At 41.5% G+C, this 19,617-nt stretch overlaps 1 protein-coding gene across 1 annotated transcript in view; it reads right to left on the bottom strand.

Moving 5' to 3' along the window:
* vps8 (VPS8 subunit of CORVET complex) overlaps window positions 1-19,617 on the bottom strand; it is a 414,958-nt gene that overhangs the window by 205,358 nt on the left and 189,983 nt on the right. The window contains exons 31-33 of the mRNA XM_060898945.1: window positions 7,828-7,912; window positions 7,622-7,720; window positions 1,871-1,960 (exon numbers count right to left, since the gene is read on the bottom strand). Of these exons, the coding sequence (XP_060754928.1) occupies window positions 1,871-1,960; window positions 7,622-7,720; window positions 7,828-7,912 (274 nt within the window). The remainder of the gene's footprint in view (window positions 1-1,870; window positions 1,961-7,621; window positions 7,721-7,827; window positions 7,913-19,617) is intronic.

Raw genomic sequence — 19,617 nt, forward strand, 5'->3', positions numbered from 1 at the left:
CCTTAACATATTTCTGATCACACAAACATGTTGCTACAGGAGTCTCTCCACTCCTCTCTCTCTCTCACCATTTCTGTCTTCCTTTCTTTTTCTGTCTCTCCCTCTCTTTCTGTCTCCCTCCCTCTTTCTATTGTCTTCCTTTCTTTTTCTGTCTCTACCTCTGTCTGTCTTTCTCTCTCTCTGTGTCCCTCTCTTTCTCTCCCTCTGTCTGTCTTCCTCCCTCTCTCCCCCTCTTTCTATTTCTGTCTGTCTTCCTCTCTCTCTCTCCCCCTCTGTCTGTCTCCCTCTCTATTTCTGTCTCTCTCTCTCTGTGTGTTTGTCTTCCTCTCTCTCTCTCCCATCCCCTCTCTTTCTATTTCTCTCTCTCTCCCCACTCTGTCTGTCTCCCTCTCTTTCTATTTCTGTCTCTCTCTGTCTCCTTCTCGTTCTATTTCTGTCTTCCTCTCTTTTTGTCTCTCCTCTCTCTCTCTCTATTTTCGTCTCCCCCTCTCTGTTTCGGTCTCTTTCGCCATCTGTCTCCCTCTCCCTTTGTCTCTCTCTCTCTCTTTCTCCCTCTCTATTTCTGTCTCTCCCTCTGTCTCTCTCTCTCTCTGTCCCTCCCCCTCTTTCTATTTCTGTCCCTCTCTGTCTTCCTTTCTCTCTCCCCTCTGTCTGTCTCCCTCTCTCTTTGTCCGTCTTCCTCCCTCTCTCTCTCTCTCTCTTTTTCTCTCTCTGTCTCCCTCTTGTTCTATTTCTGTCTTCCTCTCTTTTTGTCTCTCCCTCTGTCTCTCTCTCTTTCTGTCTGTCTCCCTCTCTCTGTTTCGGTCTCTTTCACCAGCTGTCTCCTTCTCCATTTGTCTCCCTCTCTCTTTCTCCCTAAAACCCAGCTCAGCTAAAGAACACATATGTGTGTGCATACACACACACACACACACACACACACACACCCACACACACACACACACACACACAGTTACTTCCCTTAACCGTGAATTATTTAACGGCAGTGATTACACATTGCACGTGATGCTCAGCACCTTCACTTGAAGAGTGGTACAGTATAAATGTGCACAGCTACCAAAAGCACCTCAACCCTCCGTCCACCCGCTGTTGTTCTGAAAGCAGCGCCGGTACACTCGGGGTATTCGTATTTCCATCCCACAGACACGTCACCCTCGACGCCGACGCTCTGCTGTGACACGTGACACCTCTGACGTGGCTTTATTCGGTTCATTTTAGTGTAAATCGCTAAAACCAGTATACTGAGGTGCCTTCTTTACACCAGTATTCTGGAACATCTGTGTAAAAAGGGTTTCCAGTATCGATATCTAGCCGACAGGACAGCACAAAATGCCGGATCAGATATTGCAGGGGAGGGAAAAAATCCAAATCTGTAACAAGTCTAGCCTGAAATCTCACAGAACTGTTTGTAGGGCAACACAATGCCGTGAGAGCAGAGAGGAGAACGTCCAGACGGTTTGGAGCTGACAGGAAGGCTAATGTGACTCAAATCACTACTCTTTACAACGGTGGTGAGCAGAAAAGCATGTCAGAACGCAAAACACACCAAATCTTGAGGTGGACCGCAGAAGACTGCACTGCGTTCCTCTCCTGTCAGCCAAGAACAGGAATCGGAGTGTATGTTCAATAAGTATATCCACAGACGGCATCTAGAAACTTCAATACGAAGCTAAATTGAACACGGCACGGTCCTTTAGATGACTAAACACAAGTTTCTTCTTCTTCACTTCAGATGTGGAGCTCCAGGCAACTATTGTGTACGTTATATTTTCGGCCACATGCCGCATTCCAACACGGTCCTTAACTTAGCTGCCGTTCACACACCACAGGCGTTAATAATGACCTGCGACACACCGTGACTCACACTCACCTGTAGTGCAGTGATAATCGGCTCGACTTTGCTGATGAAGTGACTCACAACCAGCTCGGCAGCTTTAGCAGGGTTAATACTAACCAGCTCCTGCAAGACAGAGGACATCCAATCAGCATGTAGGAAAAACAGGGCTTTGAACCAGAATTTTTTTCCTATTGGTTCGTTCCGAACAGAAACGGAATTTTAACGTTTCCGGTTTTGGGTTCCACCATTAAATAGACGTTCCTGAACCGGTTAGAACAAAAAAATGTTGTTCCCGGAACGGTTAATTACGTTCCCTGTCAGCTGTTTAACAAATGGCTATAAAATTATGTCTCTGTCTCATCCAGCTTAAGCCAAATGTAGGCTAATTCTATTACAACCTTCATTAAATAAGACAAGAAATAATTCAAAACAATAATTATTTCAAATGTTGGCGATTTGGATTCTCAGTATGTCTTCCCATCTACACAAACAGAAAAAGTGCCAAAAATGAAAGATAATTCGTTTAGTGTGTTACCAAAGGCTAGTCAGGCCCTATAGAGGGCTACCGCATGACGTCACCGTGCCGCGAGATTTTGTTAGGCGCCATATTGGAAGACCAAGTGCACATCTATGCAAGTACATACATACATAAAACAAACTACACCTGAAATGTAGCCAGGGCCGGTTCTGCCCTAATCTGGACCCGGGTGCAACATCGCGCAACACCCCCCCCCCCAAAAAAAAACCCAGTCTAAATCAGGACAACCATCACATAACTATAAACATTTTATATCAACCATTTTAACTAAATGGGCTATAATAAATAAGCCTGCAGGCAGCCACGGCGGGCTGCCTTAAAAAGTAACCATTTGTCCTACCTTAAAACTCGTTTTGCATTTTCTGCCTCCTTTTTTGTATTTTCGACCCTCCGTTTATTTTCTTTCCTTTTCTGAAAACCCGATTTGTGTCCAGACATTTTGTTCTGCTACCAACGAACTAACTCGTCAGGTCTCGGCTCTCGAGCCCGCGATGATTCCCGTGGGAAGGGCAACAACTGATACATTTTTACAAACAGCCAATAGGGAGGTTGCAACGTTCAGGCTCTTCTTTGCTCAGACACTCAGTAATGCAATTACTCACTTTATCACATGGAGACGTGATAGTAGTCCACCTTCCCGCGCTCTCCATTCAGTCAGCGAACGTCACACAGGAAGTGAACCCCAGCGGGTCATAGAAACTTGCGCAGGAGAAGAATGACTTTTTTATTTGTAGGCTACGGAAACTTTGAGGAACGAAATAAAAACCGGTATTAACCGGTTACCATTATTTTTAATAAGCGTTTCTGTTCCGGAACATAAAAAATAATAAAGTTTCTGGTTTCGTTTCTGTTCCATGTGAAATAGAAAAAGTTCCCGGTTTTCATTTTCGTTCCTTGAACCGGTTCAAAGCCCTGAGGAAAAAACAAACCCACCCCCCCCCAAAAAAAAAAAAAAAAGTAACAAAATATGGAATGAAAGTATTTGATGGTAAGAACGTACTTTTTTTTGGTTTTTTTTAAAGAAATATCATCGAATTTTTCACAAATTGCTCCTGTCATTTCGCCGGTTTGTTTACATTCTAAGCGGAGATGATTTTGTCAGACGTTTTGTATAAAGTTTTTATTTATCGAATTTGCTAAAAATAAAAATGCTCCGTTTCTCAAAATCCAGTGAATGTGGATAGAATAAAACAGTTATTCCAGTCAAATCTCGTCGTACATGGCTTATAGCCAACACGGTGCTACGCTCCTCGTCAGCTATCAGCTCATGTACGACTCGATTTCGTGGAATAACTTAAAGCTAGACTGCCTTTCAGATTTTTCAAGCGTAGGCTGTAAAAAGAATTTTCCTGACAACCAATTATTTTTGTTTAGTGGACCGAAAGCTACTGTATTCGAATCACAGACTTCCAATTTTTAAAAAATAGAACAAGTAATGAATTTAGAGCCACGCGGCCCTAAATTCTCCGCTATTTTTTCCTGCTTCACCATGACACAATACAAGATACTACGGCATGCATCATGTGGTGGGCTTTCCCCGTTCGCGCAAGGTATTATGGGATACAAATTTGAAACAGGAAAGAAAAATAGAGGACGTTGAGTGTGCGAATGAAACGTGAAAGATTGAGTACAGTAACGGAAAGAAAGCGAGAAGAAAAGGCGTTATGTTATATACGAAGGAAAGGAAACGCAGGAAATATCAAACTAATAAATATCGGCGCTCAGCGAGCACCTCGGTGTGATCAGCTGTTCGTTTAGCGACAGAATGACGGAACTATCAGTGCACGCTCAAAGGTAAACCTGAGCATGTCTGCTTGACTGCACGAAGCGAGCGATTTCATGCACATTATTTGCTTTAATCCCCTCAAATGAAATAATTTCCCGGCCACAGAATGGCCTGAAATTTTGTCAGATATTACAGAAATAACCACCGTCACAAATGTCAGCGTGAACTAAATTTCACTGATTTTATGAAATCGAAATGCTGTCTAGCTTTAATCATAATGCGATATTTAAATCTTAAAGTGCATATTCTGGACCAATTTCGTGGTTTTTTTTATATGAAAGAATGTCCCTTTACACACTCATCCAGAAGGGTAATTTTGCACAAGGCCATCTGTCTACAGCAGAAAAAAAATAAAAGAACAAAACGCATCTGGAAAAATCCCAAGGGAGTCTGGAGCCAGATTCGTGACGTTACCTGCGGAAGCGCCAGCAGGCTGCGCAAGCTTTGCACGGTTTCAGTGCACAGCCTGTGTAGACCAAGCGCTCCCATTTCTCTCTCATTGTCCGGTCTTTTGGGAAACGATGAGTACTAATCCCATCAAGATTGGTGTTGCTACACCCTCCTACGATACATCTGTTAACCATTTTAATCATTATGCGATAACGTTGAAGAAATTTGCAGAAAACCACCAGGTTGTTTTCTCATAAACAAACCAGCGCTGACGTAGGATTCAGAAGGAGGCGTCCCGCACGCGACGTCACGAAAATCAGTGTTTGCTGGGAAATCCAAATGGCAAGTTTTTTCAGAGGCGGACCAATTCGCCTCAAATGGCTTGATTTCAACTGAATTTTTCTGGTTTCAGAGATAGACGACAGATTGTGTTTTAACCAGTGCGCACAGACCAAATGTAAGAAGCTACAACAGAGGATGTTCTTTCTTAGGAAACTCAAAGATTTTAGATTAGACTGCAGTATTCTCCAATTGTTTTAGAAATCACTTTCACAGAGTATTTTATCATTTGGGCTAATCTGCGTCTATGGAAATATGCACGTACAGGACCACAAAAAATTGCAGTGTATCATTAAATCAGCCAGCCGGGTTATTGGTGTGGACCAGACATCTGCAGTCGAGCTGTACAATGAGCTAATTTTAAGAAAGATGGATCAAATTTTAACTGACCCAACACATCCTCTGTTCCCAAAGTTTTTAAGAAGCACCAGATCTAATAACAGATTTCTGCAGAGGCCAATCAGGACAGTGAGGTACCACAAACCATTTGTACCCACAGCAATAAGACTATACAATAACAAACCAAAAACATCTGTTGCACTTTAGTTCACTCATCTGTACAAATTTCCTTTCATGCATTTTTATTTATTTTACAACCCCGATTCCAAAAAAGTTGGGACAAAGTACAAATTGTAAATAAAAATGGAATGCAATGATGTGGAAGTTTCAAAATTCCATATTTTATTCAGAATAGAACATAGATGACATATAAAATGTTTAAACTGAGAAAATCTATCATTTAAAGAGAAAAATTAGGTGATTTTAAATTTCATGACAACACCACATCTCAAAAAAGTTGGGACAAGGCCATGTTTCCCACTGTGAGACATCCCCTTTTCTCTTTACAACAGTCTGTAAACGTCTGGGGACTGAGGAGACAAGTTGCTCAAGTTTAGGGATAGGAATGTTAACCCATTCTTGTCTAATGTAGGATTCTAGTCGCTCAACTGTCTTAGGTCTTTTTTGTCGTATCTTCCGTTTTATGATGCGCCAAATGTTTTCTATGGGTGAAAGATCTGGACTGCAGGCTGGCCAGTTCAGTACCCGGACCCTTCTTCTACGCAGCCATGATGCTGTAATTGATGCAGTATGTGGTTTGGCATTGTCATGTTGGAAAATGCAAGGTCTTCCCTGAAAGAGACGTCGTCTGGATGGGAGCATATGTTGCTCTAGAACCTGGATATACCTTTCAGCTTTGATGGTGTCTTTCCAGATGTGTAAGCTGCCCATGCCACACGCACTAATGCAACCCCATACCATCAGAGATGCAGGCTTCTGAACTGAGCGCTGATAACAACTTGGGTCGTCCTTCTCCTCTTTAGTCCGAATGACACGGCGTCCCTGATTTCCATAAAGAACTTCAAATTTTGATTCGTCTGACCACAGAACAGTTTTCCACTTTGCCACAGTCCATTTTAAACGAGCCTTGGCCCAGAGAAGACGTCTGCGCTTCTGGATCATGTTTAGATACGGCTTCTTCTTTGAACTATAGAGTTTTAGCTGGCAACGGTGGATGGCACGGTGAATTGTGTTCACAGATAATGTTCTCTGGAAATATTCCTGAGCCCATTTTGTGATTTCCAATACAGAAGCATGCCTGTATGTGATGCAGTGCCGTCTAAGGGCCCGAAGATCACGGGCACCCAGTATGGTTTTCCAGCCTTGACCCTTACACACAGAGATTCTTCCAGATTCTCTGAATCTTTGGATGATATTATGCACTGTAGATGATGATATGTTCAAACTCTTTGCAATTTTACACTGTCGAACTCCTTTCTGATATTGCTCCACTATTTGTCGGTGCAGAATTAGGGGGATTGGTGATCCTCTTCCCATCTTTACTTCTGAGAGCTGCTGCCACTCCAAGATGCTCTTTTTATACCCAGTCATGTTAATGACCTATTGCCAATTGACCTAATGAGTTGCAATTTGGTCCTCCAGCTGTTCCTTTTTTGTACCTTTAACTTTTCCAGCCTCTTATTGCCCCTGTCCCAACTTTTTTGAGATGTGTTGCTGTCATGAAATTTCAAATGAGCCAATATTTGGCATGAAATTTCAAAATGTCTCACTTTCGACATTTGATATGTTGTCTATGTTCTATTGTGAATACAATATCAGTTTTTGAGATTTGTAAATTATTGCATTCCGTTTTTATTTACAATTTGTACTTTGTCCCAACTTTTTTGGAATCGGGGTTGTATGTAGCGCACAAATTTCCTTTTATGCATTTTATTTATTTTATGTAGCGCACAGTTTTTATCTTTTGTTTTTCTCTCTTATTGTTTTTATCTTACATCACACCTTTTATCACAGATTTATTTTAATGTGGTATGTCTATTGTCTGTCTGTCTATGTGTCTTTGGTATGTTTTGAGGAGATGTGCAATATGGACCACTTGAGTTTCCCCCTGGGGGATAATAAAGTTTACCTTGACCTTGGTATTGCGCAAGGTAAAAAAATTGCACAAAATGCAAAATGCGACAGATATTTGACCAAAGTTTAATATAAAACAGGAGAATTACATTGATCTTGCTCCTGAATTTACCCGTGATATGCACTTTAAAGCACACCTGGAACAATACGAGGAAAATAAGAACATGAGTAATGTAGGATTCAGGCAGAATTACCCCAATGGGATAAGTCTTATCTGATAGCCTTATGAGTCTCGTAGATCAAAAAGCAAAATCCAGAAACTAAACAGACTCTTCGTTTAAAGCGACTCTCCACTCACTTTAATGTGCTCTAAGGATTTGTTCCATGCGGTCTGCTTCTCCTCTTGGCTGTAGCCGGGCATGGACAGGATGTTATGGATGTAGCTATAAACCTCCTCCTAGCAGAACAACAGAAAGACCTGGGCTTTAGAGAGCGCGCGAGACAGATAAGGAAGCATGGATTAAATAAAAAATGAGTAAAAACTGACAAGAAGTGAAGATGTACCTTTCTTAAGGGGTCCTTGAGGTAGCAGGCAATGATTCGGTCATACAGATGCTTCTGCTCGTACAAAAACTCGCAGATCTGATAGCTAGATTGAGACAGAGAAGGAAGCAGAGACAAGGGGGGGGGGGAGGAAAAATACATAAGAGAGTGAAAAAAAATAAAAAGAAAGCAAACTGGTTAGCAGGTGGGAGTTTAAAGCTAAACTTTCTTTGACCTGAATGTCAATGGAAAAGGAAGAAAGAAAAAAAAAATCGATTCAACTCTCCGCTTAATTGCTGCCTAATTATACAGAACAGGTTTAAATGAAACGCGAAGGTAATTGAAGATAATTAGTCTGAAGCCCTCAAGGGAGAAAACATCCCTCTGTTTCAACATGCAAAAGCCAGACATAATAATAGATAGCCAACATCAATTATCATCTAATTTTTAGATTGCCTTCATCACGACAAGAGGATTAATTATGAAAAAGTCACCTCATACATTACAGGGCATTTGACTCAAAAAAAAAAATACCAGACTATAACAGTGAAGCAGTGAAGTTCAAGAACACGGTCCCACCCACCACAACATCTGATTTGTTTGGCACAAGAGATATAGCCAATCGACACGTGTAGCTAAACGCTGTGAACTGTTTCAAGGCGGCCGTACGGGCACTCGGGCAGAAGCGGCACAAGGGATACAGCCAATCAACACGCGTAGCTAAACGCTGTGAACTGTTTCAAGGCGGCCGTATGGGCACTCGGGCAGAAGCAGATCCCACTTCAAGGTAAGGACACGCTGCTTTTGCCGCAATAAGTCACAAACACACAAGTTGCAAAAGCACAACATCATTATATGTTTACATTCTTCATCTACTACTCGTTAAAATTGTCCATTTGCATCTGTGTAGCCAGGCAAACTTAGCTTACGGAAGGAAGCACTTGAATTAGCCTACAACCAACTAGTCTCGCTGAAACTACATGTAATGCTTCCTTCACTACAATATAATCCTCGTAAATTGGGAATATTAGGCTTGGGCATTAAAAGCATTAGAATGTAGATGGTTACTTGTTAAGTTGTTACATAATAGGGAGTGATAGCCGACTTTATGTTTGATTTTACTTTTTAAAAAATGCTGCAGGCAGCTCCCTACACTTGATTTGTTATTTAAAAACTACTTGAAGTTGGCAAGTCTTACTTAGTTCTTAGTGTAAAAGAATCCAGAGTGTATTTTCATTTATTTTCCACTGAAAATGGTGAGCTGTAATAGAGTAGGGAGTGATTTATTTTTTTATTGGTGAATATTTATTTTATTATTATTTTATTTCTCATTTTATTCTAACTAATGTTTGACTTTATTGTACAAATGCTGCTGGCATCTCCCTGCACAAAATTTCATGCTCAATTTTACAATTAAACATACATTTCATGGATATGAAGGTCTGTGTCAGTGTGTGCTATGTTTAATTTCATGTGAATTATAATATTTACATTTATCGGTTGCACATATCGGTTATCGGCATCCCAATTCCATAATAATCGGTATCGGTATCGGCCCTGAAAAAAAACATATCGGTCGCATGAATTAAAGCAAAAAAAAAAGAAAATTTGACTGAAAATTGTGGGGGGGGTTATGGGTGGATTTCGATGAAATTCTACGGGGGGGGGGGGGGGGGGGTGTTATGGGTGGATTTCGATGAAATTCTACGGGGGGGGGTTATGGGTGGATTTCGATGAAATTCTGAGAATGATTAACTTAGAACTGATAACTTTATTATCAATTAATTAATGGATTAATATATTCAATTTATTGCACTTTCTTTCCATTGCTTCCGTATATTATTTTTTTGTGGCAAACCACACAAATGCAAGCGCCTGGAATGTTTAGTTTTTTGCACCATGAACTAAATGGCTTTCCGTTTTCACCTATTTCGTACAGCCAAGCCCACCTCCACTTGTTTTTTACACCTTTATCGATGGCAGACACATCAGTGCCTTCTTTCATGTAAAGCGCATCCATGCTGCCGAAACCGAAAGCAGAATGACATGCTCCTCTGTGCTCGACGTCAATATAGAAAAAAGTTTGGATCTTCGCTTACATTAAAATTAAAATTATAATTTGACCTTACTTTGTGTTGAATACGACTTCAAAAACAATTCAATATTTTATTAAGAGAAAAATTGTGGCCAACACGAGTGTTAAGTTACCTAAAAGATCGCGTGAAGTTGGCTGCTATCTACTTTGCGTTCGTTCTCATTTTCCTCCATCATTTCATAGGCCAGAAACAGATGTTTTGACGTAATTTAACTTAGTAGGCTATGATTATTATTTAACCGTAGTCTTCTAGACATTTTGACTGTTTGGGGCATTGAACGCTGGTGTATGATTTTCAGGGAATAAAGTTTAGCGCATGTCGGAACATCATTGCGCTCGCAGCCTCCAACTCCTCAAACGTCCTTTAAATTGTGATATAACGTAGGCTATAAGGCACGGTTCTAACATACCTTACACATTGGCCTAACAAAAATAATAATTGTTGGGGCGTCTGCTGATTTGTTAGCTATACATTTAGGTCTAATTACTTCTGACAGTCTGCAAGCATTGCACCGTCGGGTCTTCAAGTCTGGCTGAAGCAGAGGAGCGGGCTTTCTGGGGTTTATTTTTTCGTTTTTTTTTACATGCTCTATTTCTATATGTCCAGGTTTGAACTAAGTCATTTTGGCAAGATTTAATTTAATACAAAACAGAAACGGTCAGACACAAGCACGCCAAGCACATGGGAATGTATTTTGCCAATTTTGACAGCGCATGTTTTTTTAATGCCGCACCGTAGACAGCGAACGTTTAAACATGATCAAACATAGGAAATGAACGACACAAAGCATGGCTCAAAAACAAAAAAGTTAAATAAACCCTACTGATAGTTGATGGTGTTGCAACACATCAGTGTTATGACCCAATCTCTACCCAACCACCCGTCATTTTAATTCTCCTCGGATCAGCACCGACCTCACATTTGGCCTTGGGAGAGTTCAGTTGACGGAAATCCGTCACACGACGGAAAACTTTAATCCATGCAGTCGAACCCTAAAGTAGGTATCTCAGGGTCGACTACTAAGAACATTTATTCACCATAATGTACCAAATTAGTAACACCAACAAAAAAAAACTTGACTCCACATCTGAATGTACAACACCACCAATCTCTTAACTGGGATTTACACTTGCTGGCCACTTTCTTAGGTCCACCCATATGCCTGCTGTTTTATACAGTTCTCTAATCCCATGTTTCCCAAACTGGACCTCGTGAACCATAGTTCCAGTATGATTCAGCCACAGGTTCCCAACCTTGGCTCTGGAACACTCCCAAGCTCCAGAGTTAGGATCCTGTGGCCAAAGCCAAGCAATTAAATACAGTATGAAATATGTGTCCTGGGTTCTGAGAGACAGGCTTGGTTCTGGAAGGCTTAGGTTCTCCAAAGACCAGTTTGGGAAACACTGCTCTAATCAGCCAATCATGTAGCTACAAACCAAGAGCTTCAGTTAACATTCACTCTCGTCAAACATCAGAACGGGAAAAACTGTGATCTCAAAGAAGTGTGACTTTCTTTCACTGTGGTATGGATGTTGGTTTGAGCCAGATGGACTGGTTTGAGTATTTCAGAAACTGCTGATCTCCTGGGGTTTTCACACACACACACAACACGGAATGGTGCAGAAAACAAAAAAAACATCGAGTTGAGTGAGCGACAGTTCTGTGGATGGAAACAAACGCCTTGTTGAAAGAGAAGTCAGAGGAAAATGGACAGATTGGTTCGAGCTGCCAGGAAGGAAAGATACAGCAACTCATAATCACTCTTTACAACTGTGGTGAGCAGAAAAACATTTCCGTATGCAACAGAAGACCACATTGGGTTCCACTCCTGCAGCCAAGAATAGGAATCTTAGAACCAAGAACAAGTTCCTGTTAAAGTGGCCGGTGAGTGTATAGCAAGGTGGGACGGTGGTGTAGTGGTTGGCACTGTCACCTCACAGCAAGAAGGTCCTGGGTTTGAGCCCAGTGGCCGGCGAGGGCCTTTCTGTGTGGAGTTTGCATGTTCTCCCCGTGTCTGCATGGGTTTCCTCCGGGTGCTCCGGTTTTCCCCACAGTCCAAAGACATGCAGGTTAGGCTGATTGGTGGCTCTAAATTGACCGTAGGTGTGAATGTGAACAGTGAGTGAGCCCTGTGATGACCTGGCGACTTGTCCAGGGTGTACCCCGCCTCTCGCCCATAGTCAGCTGGGATAGGCTCCAGCTTGCCTGCGACCCTGTAGAACAGGATAAGTGGCTACAGATGATGGATGGATGGATGGATGGATGGATGGATGGATGGAGTGTATAGCAAACCAATATTACAGCATAACAAGAGTGCTCTGAGAGCACAGTATCCCCCGCTGGCAACTAGGCCATAACTCTGGTAAAATGCGACTGAATTGAACGAAATTACAATATGCGTATTACTGACATATAACAAAGAACCCTGCCAAGTTTTGTGAAATTCCTCCAAAAATTGTGAGAGGAGTTGATTTCAGAAGGTGAGCACCCTTCCCGGGAGGGACATCGCCACAACAGGATCCCCCGTCAAATCAAAAGTCCCTTCCCACACCATGTGGCGCATAGGATGGCGCCGATCTCTGTTTCCGTAGCCCTCGGCCTCTCGCCTATTCCATAGCTAGGGTTACAGTGGGGGACTAGTCCTCTGGTAACCGCGAGAGTTTGACTCCCCATTCGCATCTGTATTGCAGCGTGCCTTGCCAGACAGCAGTAGATACCATTTTTATGAAGGTCTTTGGTATGGCCCGACCGTGAGTAGAACTCGCGATCTCCTGATTAAGAGGTGGACACGCTAACCACAAGGCCAGTGGGGGATAATAAACTGGATCAGATTTCCAACAGGTGGAAAACCAACAAATCTGATCTTAGAGAATATCCAGAGTGGTTGTAGCTGACAGGAAGGCTACTGTAACTCAAACAAACACTTTTTACAACCACGGTGAGCAGAAAAGCATCTCAGAAAGCACAGTACATCAAACATCAATCGTAAAAACTATCCAACAGCATCTTTTTAAGCTGCTTCTGCTCATGCTTCATCACAGCATAACACATTCGTAACACGCTTGGAGGAAAGCGCCATCTACCCTCTTCCACATACATGACCTGACAAACACCCACCGCTGGATGGCGTCATCGTGACTGCTTTTCTACTGAACCACTCAGGAGCCGTTTTCGTCAAAATTAGAGTCTATGCAGAGAAACTTGGAAGGGCAAATGATTCAAGTGGGCCTTTTATATGGTCATTATTGAAAAGACCAATGGAAAGACGATATACTCTAAATTAGGAAGACTCATCAACAACACATCCAGCCTGAAACACACTAGACTTCTGGTTTGACTCCACCCAGGTCAGAGGAAGCGGGTCAGGTTTGACGACTCCCCCCCCCCGGTTCTGCAGTGAGAAGTTCAGTACTTGACCATTCATTTAGTTTACAACTGGTCCTCTGTTTGATAGGACACAGGTAACACACTGCAAAAAATAAAAATCTTAGGAAGTTTGTCTATTTTCAAGTCAAAACATCTAGCCACCCTTATTACAGTATAAGACATAATTGCCCAGCAAGCAAAACCTCATTTAGCTAGAAAGGCTAGTTTTTAGACAGTCCATCTTGAAAATCTTGTCTTGTCTTAAATCTTGTCTTGAAAAAGTCTTATTTGGAGCACCTTTAAAAATAAAACAAGTTTTTTTTAAAACAAGTAAGTACATTTTGGGCATTTGTCAAATGCGGTTCATCTTGTTTCAAGAAAAACGAAACAAAGTATGCTTGTTTTGGGAATAAATGAACTTCACTGAAATCTTTGAATCTTTCATTACAATTCAGCTCTTTCTAGATGCTGTACATACTCTAGACCAGACAAGTGCCTTCAAAAAGGCTATGAGTGAGTGGAGGGCGTTTTAGTGAGGTCTTTTTGGAATGCTGTGAGTTAAGTTCAGTGGGTTTTTTTTTTGTTTGTTTGTTTGTTTGTTTTTTGTGCCTGATCTTGTAAACCCCTCGTACACATGAATAGTCAGTGTCCCCAAAATGCACTGTTGCTTTGGCATTGTGTAAGCACTGTAAGTCAAAATGCGTAGACTTTTATTTTTGGTGCCTGAGGTCCTGGGGAAGTGGAATCTTAAGAGATGTTTTAATGTTTGAATGTTGAAATGGGAAAAAAAAAAACTTGTTGCAATGCTACACGTGTCGTCAACTTGATTCAAGATAGTCTCTGGTCCAGTGGCGGCTGGTAGTCTTTCAAACAGGGGAGGCTGGTCGGTTACGATATTTCCAGATTTTAAAAGAAAAAAAGAAAAAACACATCAATTTTGCCCATACTCTTGCCTCTGATCTGGCTGATTGTTGGCAGGGTCACAAACTGTGAAATAACAGGTTCTTTTGGCCCATTAGCCTACTGTCCAATATGCATGATGGTGGTGTTGGGGGGGGTATATTTTAACATTTTATATTTTAAAATTGTGGCATGTTGTTTAAAAATTGATCATTATTGAAAGCAGCTCTTTGTCAGGAACCTCAGCAGTAACAGCAGAGTGTTCTGGAATAGGCACAAGCACTGACCTTGGGGAGCCAAGCATAGAGCTGGGTGCCACACATTTCATTCAATGACACTTTCCCTATATTTTACTTATTTTGACTGAGAAATGTTTTATTGACAATTTTGATAACCCTTCACTTTTAATCCAGGTCTGTAGTGTGAAATGTTCTCGGCTGTGTTTTTGTTTAAAAATGTTTTCCAAATTGTAGCTGTGTTTAATTCATATCCAGAAAAATATATATTCCAATATAATATACTCAGCATAAACATTTTAAATAGATTCTATATTTTTGGTCCATCCATGACATATTACTAAAGTAGCCTATTTACTGTTGTTGATGTGGGTCACTTGCTGTTAGCCAATTCACTTTCTCGTACCAGGAGAGCTGAAAGGAACGAGTATTATTCCCTACCTTTTTCACCAAGTCAATTTGAGGCGTTGGTCTACCCTGCTCTTTAATTTAAATTTTTTCCTCGAAAGGAAGACTGGCAAATGGCTTCGCCAAAATTAAATCAGCAATGCTTGGCATCCGTGCGCAGCTTTCTTGCTAGCTGACTAGCCCCCTCAAGTTCAAGTTCAGGTCACTCAAACGAAATTTCTGGAATTAAGATAGCAAACTTGACAACACTATATTTACACTTTATTTACAATGAAAATATATACAAACTAAAAAAGCTGGTAGAAACCGTATGTAATGAATGAAATCGAAATGTAAGCCGATCTCTTACAATACACCACAGCACTTGCGAATCCGCATGGGACTGAACTGAAATTCACTGCTGCCTGTCTATATTTGAAACGAGCTGTCAAAGAAAATATCCGGCCGCTTTCACCAATCACTAGTCTCCTCGCGGAAAGCTTTGCCATGTCCCTCCCACTGTGAGGCTGGGAGTCCGTGGGCGGGCGTTTTTGCAGTATTTGTCCAATAATCGTCTTGCATTTTGAGATTGAAAAGCGCAGAGCTCCCAAATGCCATTGAAGTCCACTGAGGCTGGGCTGCATCGCGCTGTCACGAGAGGGAAAAACTCACGCACACATTAGGCGAACTGGGGAAAGTTATAACGGAATGATTTTGCGCTGTAGTGGGTTGAGCACATATATTTCTATGATTCTGGATCTGAAATAGCAATGTTATAAGGTCGGCTATAACATAAGCCTAACGCAATTCATCCTACATGATGTTCGTCATTTTTAGAGGAGGTTGAGCTTCCCTCGTTGTCTTTGAGCAATCGCCCGTGCTCTGGCCTCATATCTAGAGTATTTTACTAATTACAGGTCACAAAAGGAGAATCTTTTAAGCTAGCAATGCTTAGTTGTAGAATTTAACAATCCTAATATTAGTATATTTATCTTAAATTCAGTTTTTACTGCTAAGACTTTGTCATGAATTTAAGTGAAATACCCTTAAAATGAAATAAATAAAAATGACTTGAATGGCTAAATGTAAGCAGTACGATCTTGTTATAAGAACTATTTTGATTATTTTGAGTTAATCAGATCTCGCATAATAAGTTCCCCAATCTTATTTTGGAATTATTTCATCGAAAAACAGGTTAGATTTTTCATCTTACTTTAAGAAACCTTACCAAGTCAAATTTGACTAGTTCCATTGGCAGATTTTTTTCACCTGATTCAAGCAAATATGCTTTGTTTTAATCTTTTATTTCTTATTTTTGAAAGGCCATTTTTTGCAGTGCACACCTCTCACTATAATGTTTGCGGTCCATGCTTAAAGTAGGACCCTTCCAGTTAACAGCTACAGATAAAAACTCGGCGACTTGGTGAATAAAAGGGTTAAAAACCAACTGGGTAATCAAGGCAATTCAGTTGACATCAATCAGTTAGTTACGCGTCCCTGAAACTGACTTGGCAGCACATAAAGTTAACACGTTTCTCGAGATCAATCTCTCCATCACAGGTAGGTTTTATGGACGGAATAACACACTTGGAGGCATGTTGATATCGGAAAGTAATCAAATTTAGGATGATATGATGGAGGCCATCATGAAAGAGTTACTGTGACCATCACAAGGCTGATTATTTGCCAAAAACAGCATGTTCCAATGTGTTTATCCTTCTTGTACCACTGCGATTTGTCAGTGCTAATAATGCATTTAATTGTTAGTTCTCACACCAATAAAGAGCCGTGTTCTCCCCAGGGATTTCAAATAGCATCCTGGTAAACTGCCATTCTGAAATAGCGTCAAAATCCACCCGATAGGTTTCGTAAATACATTCAGTCGGTAAACAGGAAGTCGACGTGTGACAGACCTGAAAACGGTATACGCCGTATAGAACCCCAAGCTGAAGTTTGGTACCAAGTGGCTATGATTTGTGGTTGCTGAGAAAGAGGGCGTTTCAGACAGACGGGCAGAGGTAAACCAGTATATCCCCCATCCTTCGGAGCAGGGGTACTGCTGGGTTTCAATCACATGACTTTTCTTAGCGGTTTTACCGGAAGTGAAATAGCTGGTGGTCTAAACAGCTGCCGTAGTGCAAACAACTAGCAATAACTCAGAGTATGCTCGTAATCTAGAAGCCACTGTTCGCTTTAGATATATTCAGAAGATTGCTATGTGCAATGGAATTGACCCGTACAGTCTGGGAAAGAAGGATTTGTCATACGATCTCGAAAACTACCCTTCAGTCGAGTTCCCCGACATCTCAAACTATCTGGTGTTGCAGACGTCCTTCTACACCGCAAAACAGATGAAAGCGTGGAAGAGTACGGAGGCTTACAGCTTTATTGTATGCGGCTGGGTAAAGGACCTTGCTATCAAGTCGCTGTCCAATGAATCCTGTATTGTTTTTGCCCGTGTAAGTATTTAAGCTTTTCGTTGCGTCTTTACAACAAAGCGCTGCAAGTTGAAGTGTAAACAAACAACAGTTTGCTTGATTCTCACTTGTGTTGGCTCTTATCTCTCAGCTAAATCATTCACAAAGATCATCAGAAACCCCTTTAAAGACCTGGATCTTAGTGAAACAAGATGGAGAAGTGATCACGGCGCATTGTAACCATATGGCTGGGGAAGAATTTTGTCGCGACCTTCATGCACATGGACTTTGTGAGGAGGAAACAAAGAAACAGCTGGGGACTTTAGTGCTTCGTGACTAAAAAAAAAAAGTGCCGTAAAATAACGACACATAGCAAGAAAAGTACTCGGAAAACACGAAGGCCAGAGCTGAGAGGGAGATACAAACCTTTCACCAAGTGATCACTGCAAACTTGAACATGCTTCGGCTTCAGTGAGAGGTTCAAAAGCCACCTTTCTCGACGTCTTTTTGTGAAATCCTGTGTTCGTTCACCCTTTTTTATTAGTTCACGGGGAACCCTGAAGAAACTTTGATCAGTTACACGGTTTGATCGATTTGAACAACTTAAAACAACGCAAGCGTAAGGCGTTTTTCATGCGAGCAATGCGCCTTCTCCATACAAACGCTTTGTCAACTGAGCTTTGGTAGACCACCAGATAAAGTTTTGAATAACTAATGAGGCGGATGTGACGTCACGTCACGTGAAACCCAGCAATAATAATAATAATAATAATAATAAGACGAAAAGGACGGTGTTTGACATCATAACCTGCATGCCATGGTCTAATGGTTAGAGAAGCAGCTTTGGGACCAAAAGGTCACCGGTTCGATTCCCAGGACCAGCAGGAATGGTTGTAGTGCCCTTGAACTGCTCCCCAGGCTGCTCTGGGTATGTTGTATGTCGCTCTGGATAAGAGCGTCTGATGAATGCCATTAATGTAATGTAATGTAACGCAGGTCTGCACTTCAGTGTTCGACCCACCCTCAGGGACATACTACGCCCATCAACAATTACACACGTCACTTCACGGAATCCAGGGACGCATGTCGGCCGAAACGAATTTGAGAAAATCGCAAAAGAAGCATTTTTTTTCGAAATTTTTGATTTTCGTTTTTTTCCATAATGTGCAAGTTGAGATCTTGAAGAATGCAATCAGTATTTCAGATAATAGATTGTTTTGTTGGAAAAGCATACATTTTTTGTTGCAAATTGTCTCGTTTTTGTCAGGACTGTAGCCTGCTGGGGGGTGTGGGTAAATTACCATATGGGCCATTCATGTGATGATTTCAGTCTTTTGTTTTTTTTTCGCCAATCAGCTGTATGATACGAGCTGAGCTTGTGGCTACTTAAGCTGCATACAGGCATGTAATTTCACTATACATAGTTTTCACATGACGTCACAGAGTCAGGGATTCCCTAGTGGCGGCCATCTTGCGGGTCAAACTTATCGTACGGGTCACTGAGCACACATTGTAATGCGTGAGTACAAAGTCTTCAAAAGAACCCAAGCAGGCTATTTAAAGCTAGCAATGGTGCACACCTGTTGTATTCACGGCTGTCGTAATAGGTCAGATGATGACGTCAAGCGGAGCTTTTATGGAATTCCCATTGTAGGGGAGCACGAAGGCGAGCAAACAAAGAAGCTCAGCATACAAAGGAGAAATCTATGGCTTGCGAGAATCAACCGCAAGGATTATCAGCCTTCCAAACACAGCAAAGTCTGCTCCGATCATTTTATAAGTGGTAAGTTGTTTAAATAAACAATCAATTGTGTTTAAGTATAAGGATGAGAAAAAAACAGTTTAAATCGGAAAGCTGCGCACATTTGCGCGAAGCTGCGCAAATGTGCGCAGCTTTCCGATTTAAACTGTTTTTTATCCTTATACTTACTGTTTCATGGACTGTAACGGATTTGCTTATTTAGTAATTTTAATACAGAATTTACTTTGAAATTATAATCAAACACTCCAACGCCCCCCCTAAAAAAAAAATCGGATATGCACGATTCAGCCGTGAAAAAGGCGGCATCCGCCAAAAGGCGCACTGTAGAATATATAAAGTTGCATATATCAGACAGCCTTTAAAGTTTGATGAAGTCAGTTTCAGGCTTTGGAGCAGGCTTTGGCAGTTTCAGGCTTTGGCAGCCCTGCATAGTCACTTGAAAATGCATCTTTGTCCACTTCGTAGGGGTCAATTCCCCCAATCAAGGCCAGTTTGGCTGCATACCGTTGTCGTGAGATGTCGTCTAATGTATCTATACACTTCTGTTTGCTTGATTTTGCCGACATTGATCTTTATTTTAGAAAACTGACTAAATTCGTCCGAGATAACGTAGCCGGTAATGGCGATGGTCCGTTTTATTTGCCCCA

Source organism: Neoarius graeffei, chromosome 18 (assembly GCF_027579695.1).
Source record: "Neoarius graeffei isolate fNeoGra1 chromosome 18, fNeoGra1.pri, whole genome shotgun sequence".
NCBI classification, from domain to species: Eukaryota; Metazoa; Chordata; class Actinopteri; order Siluriformes; family Ariidae; genus Neoarius; species Neoarius graeffei.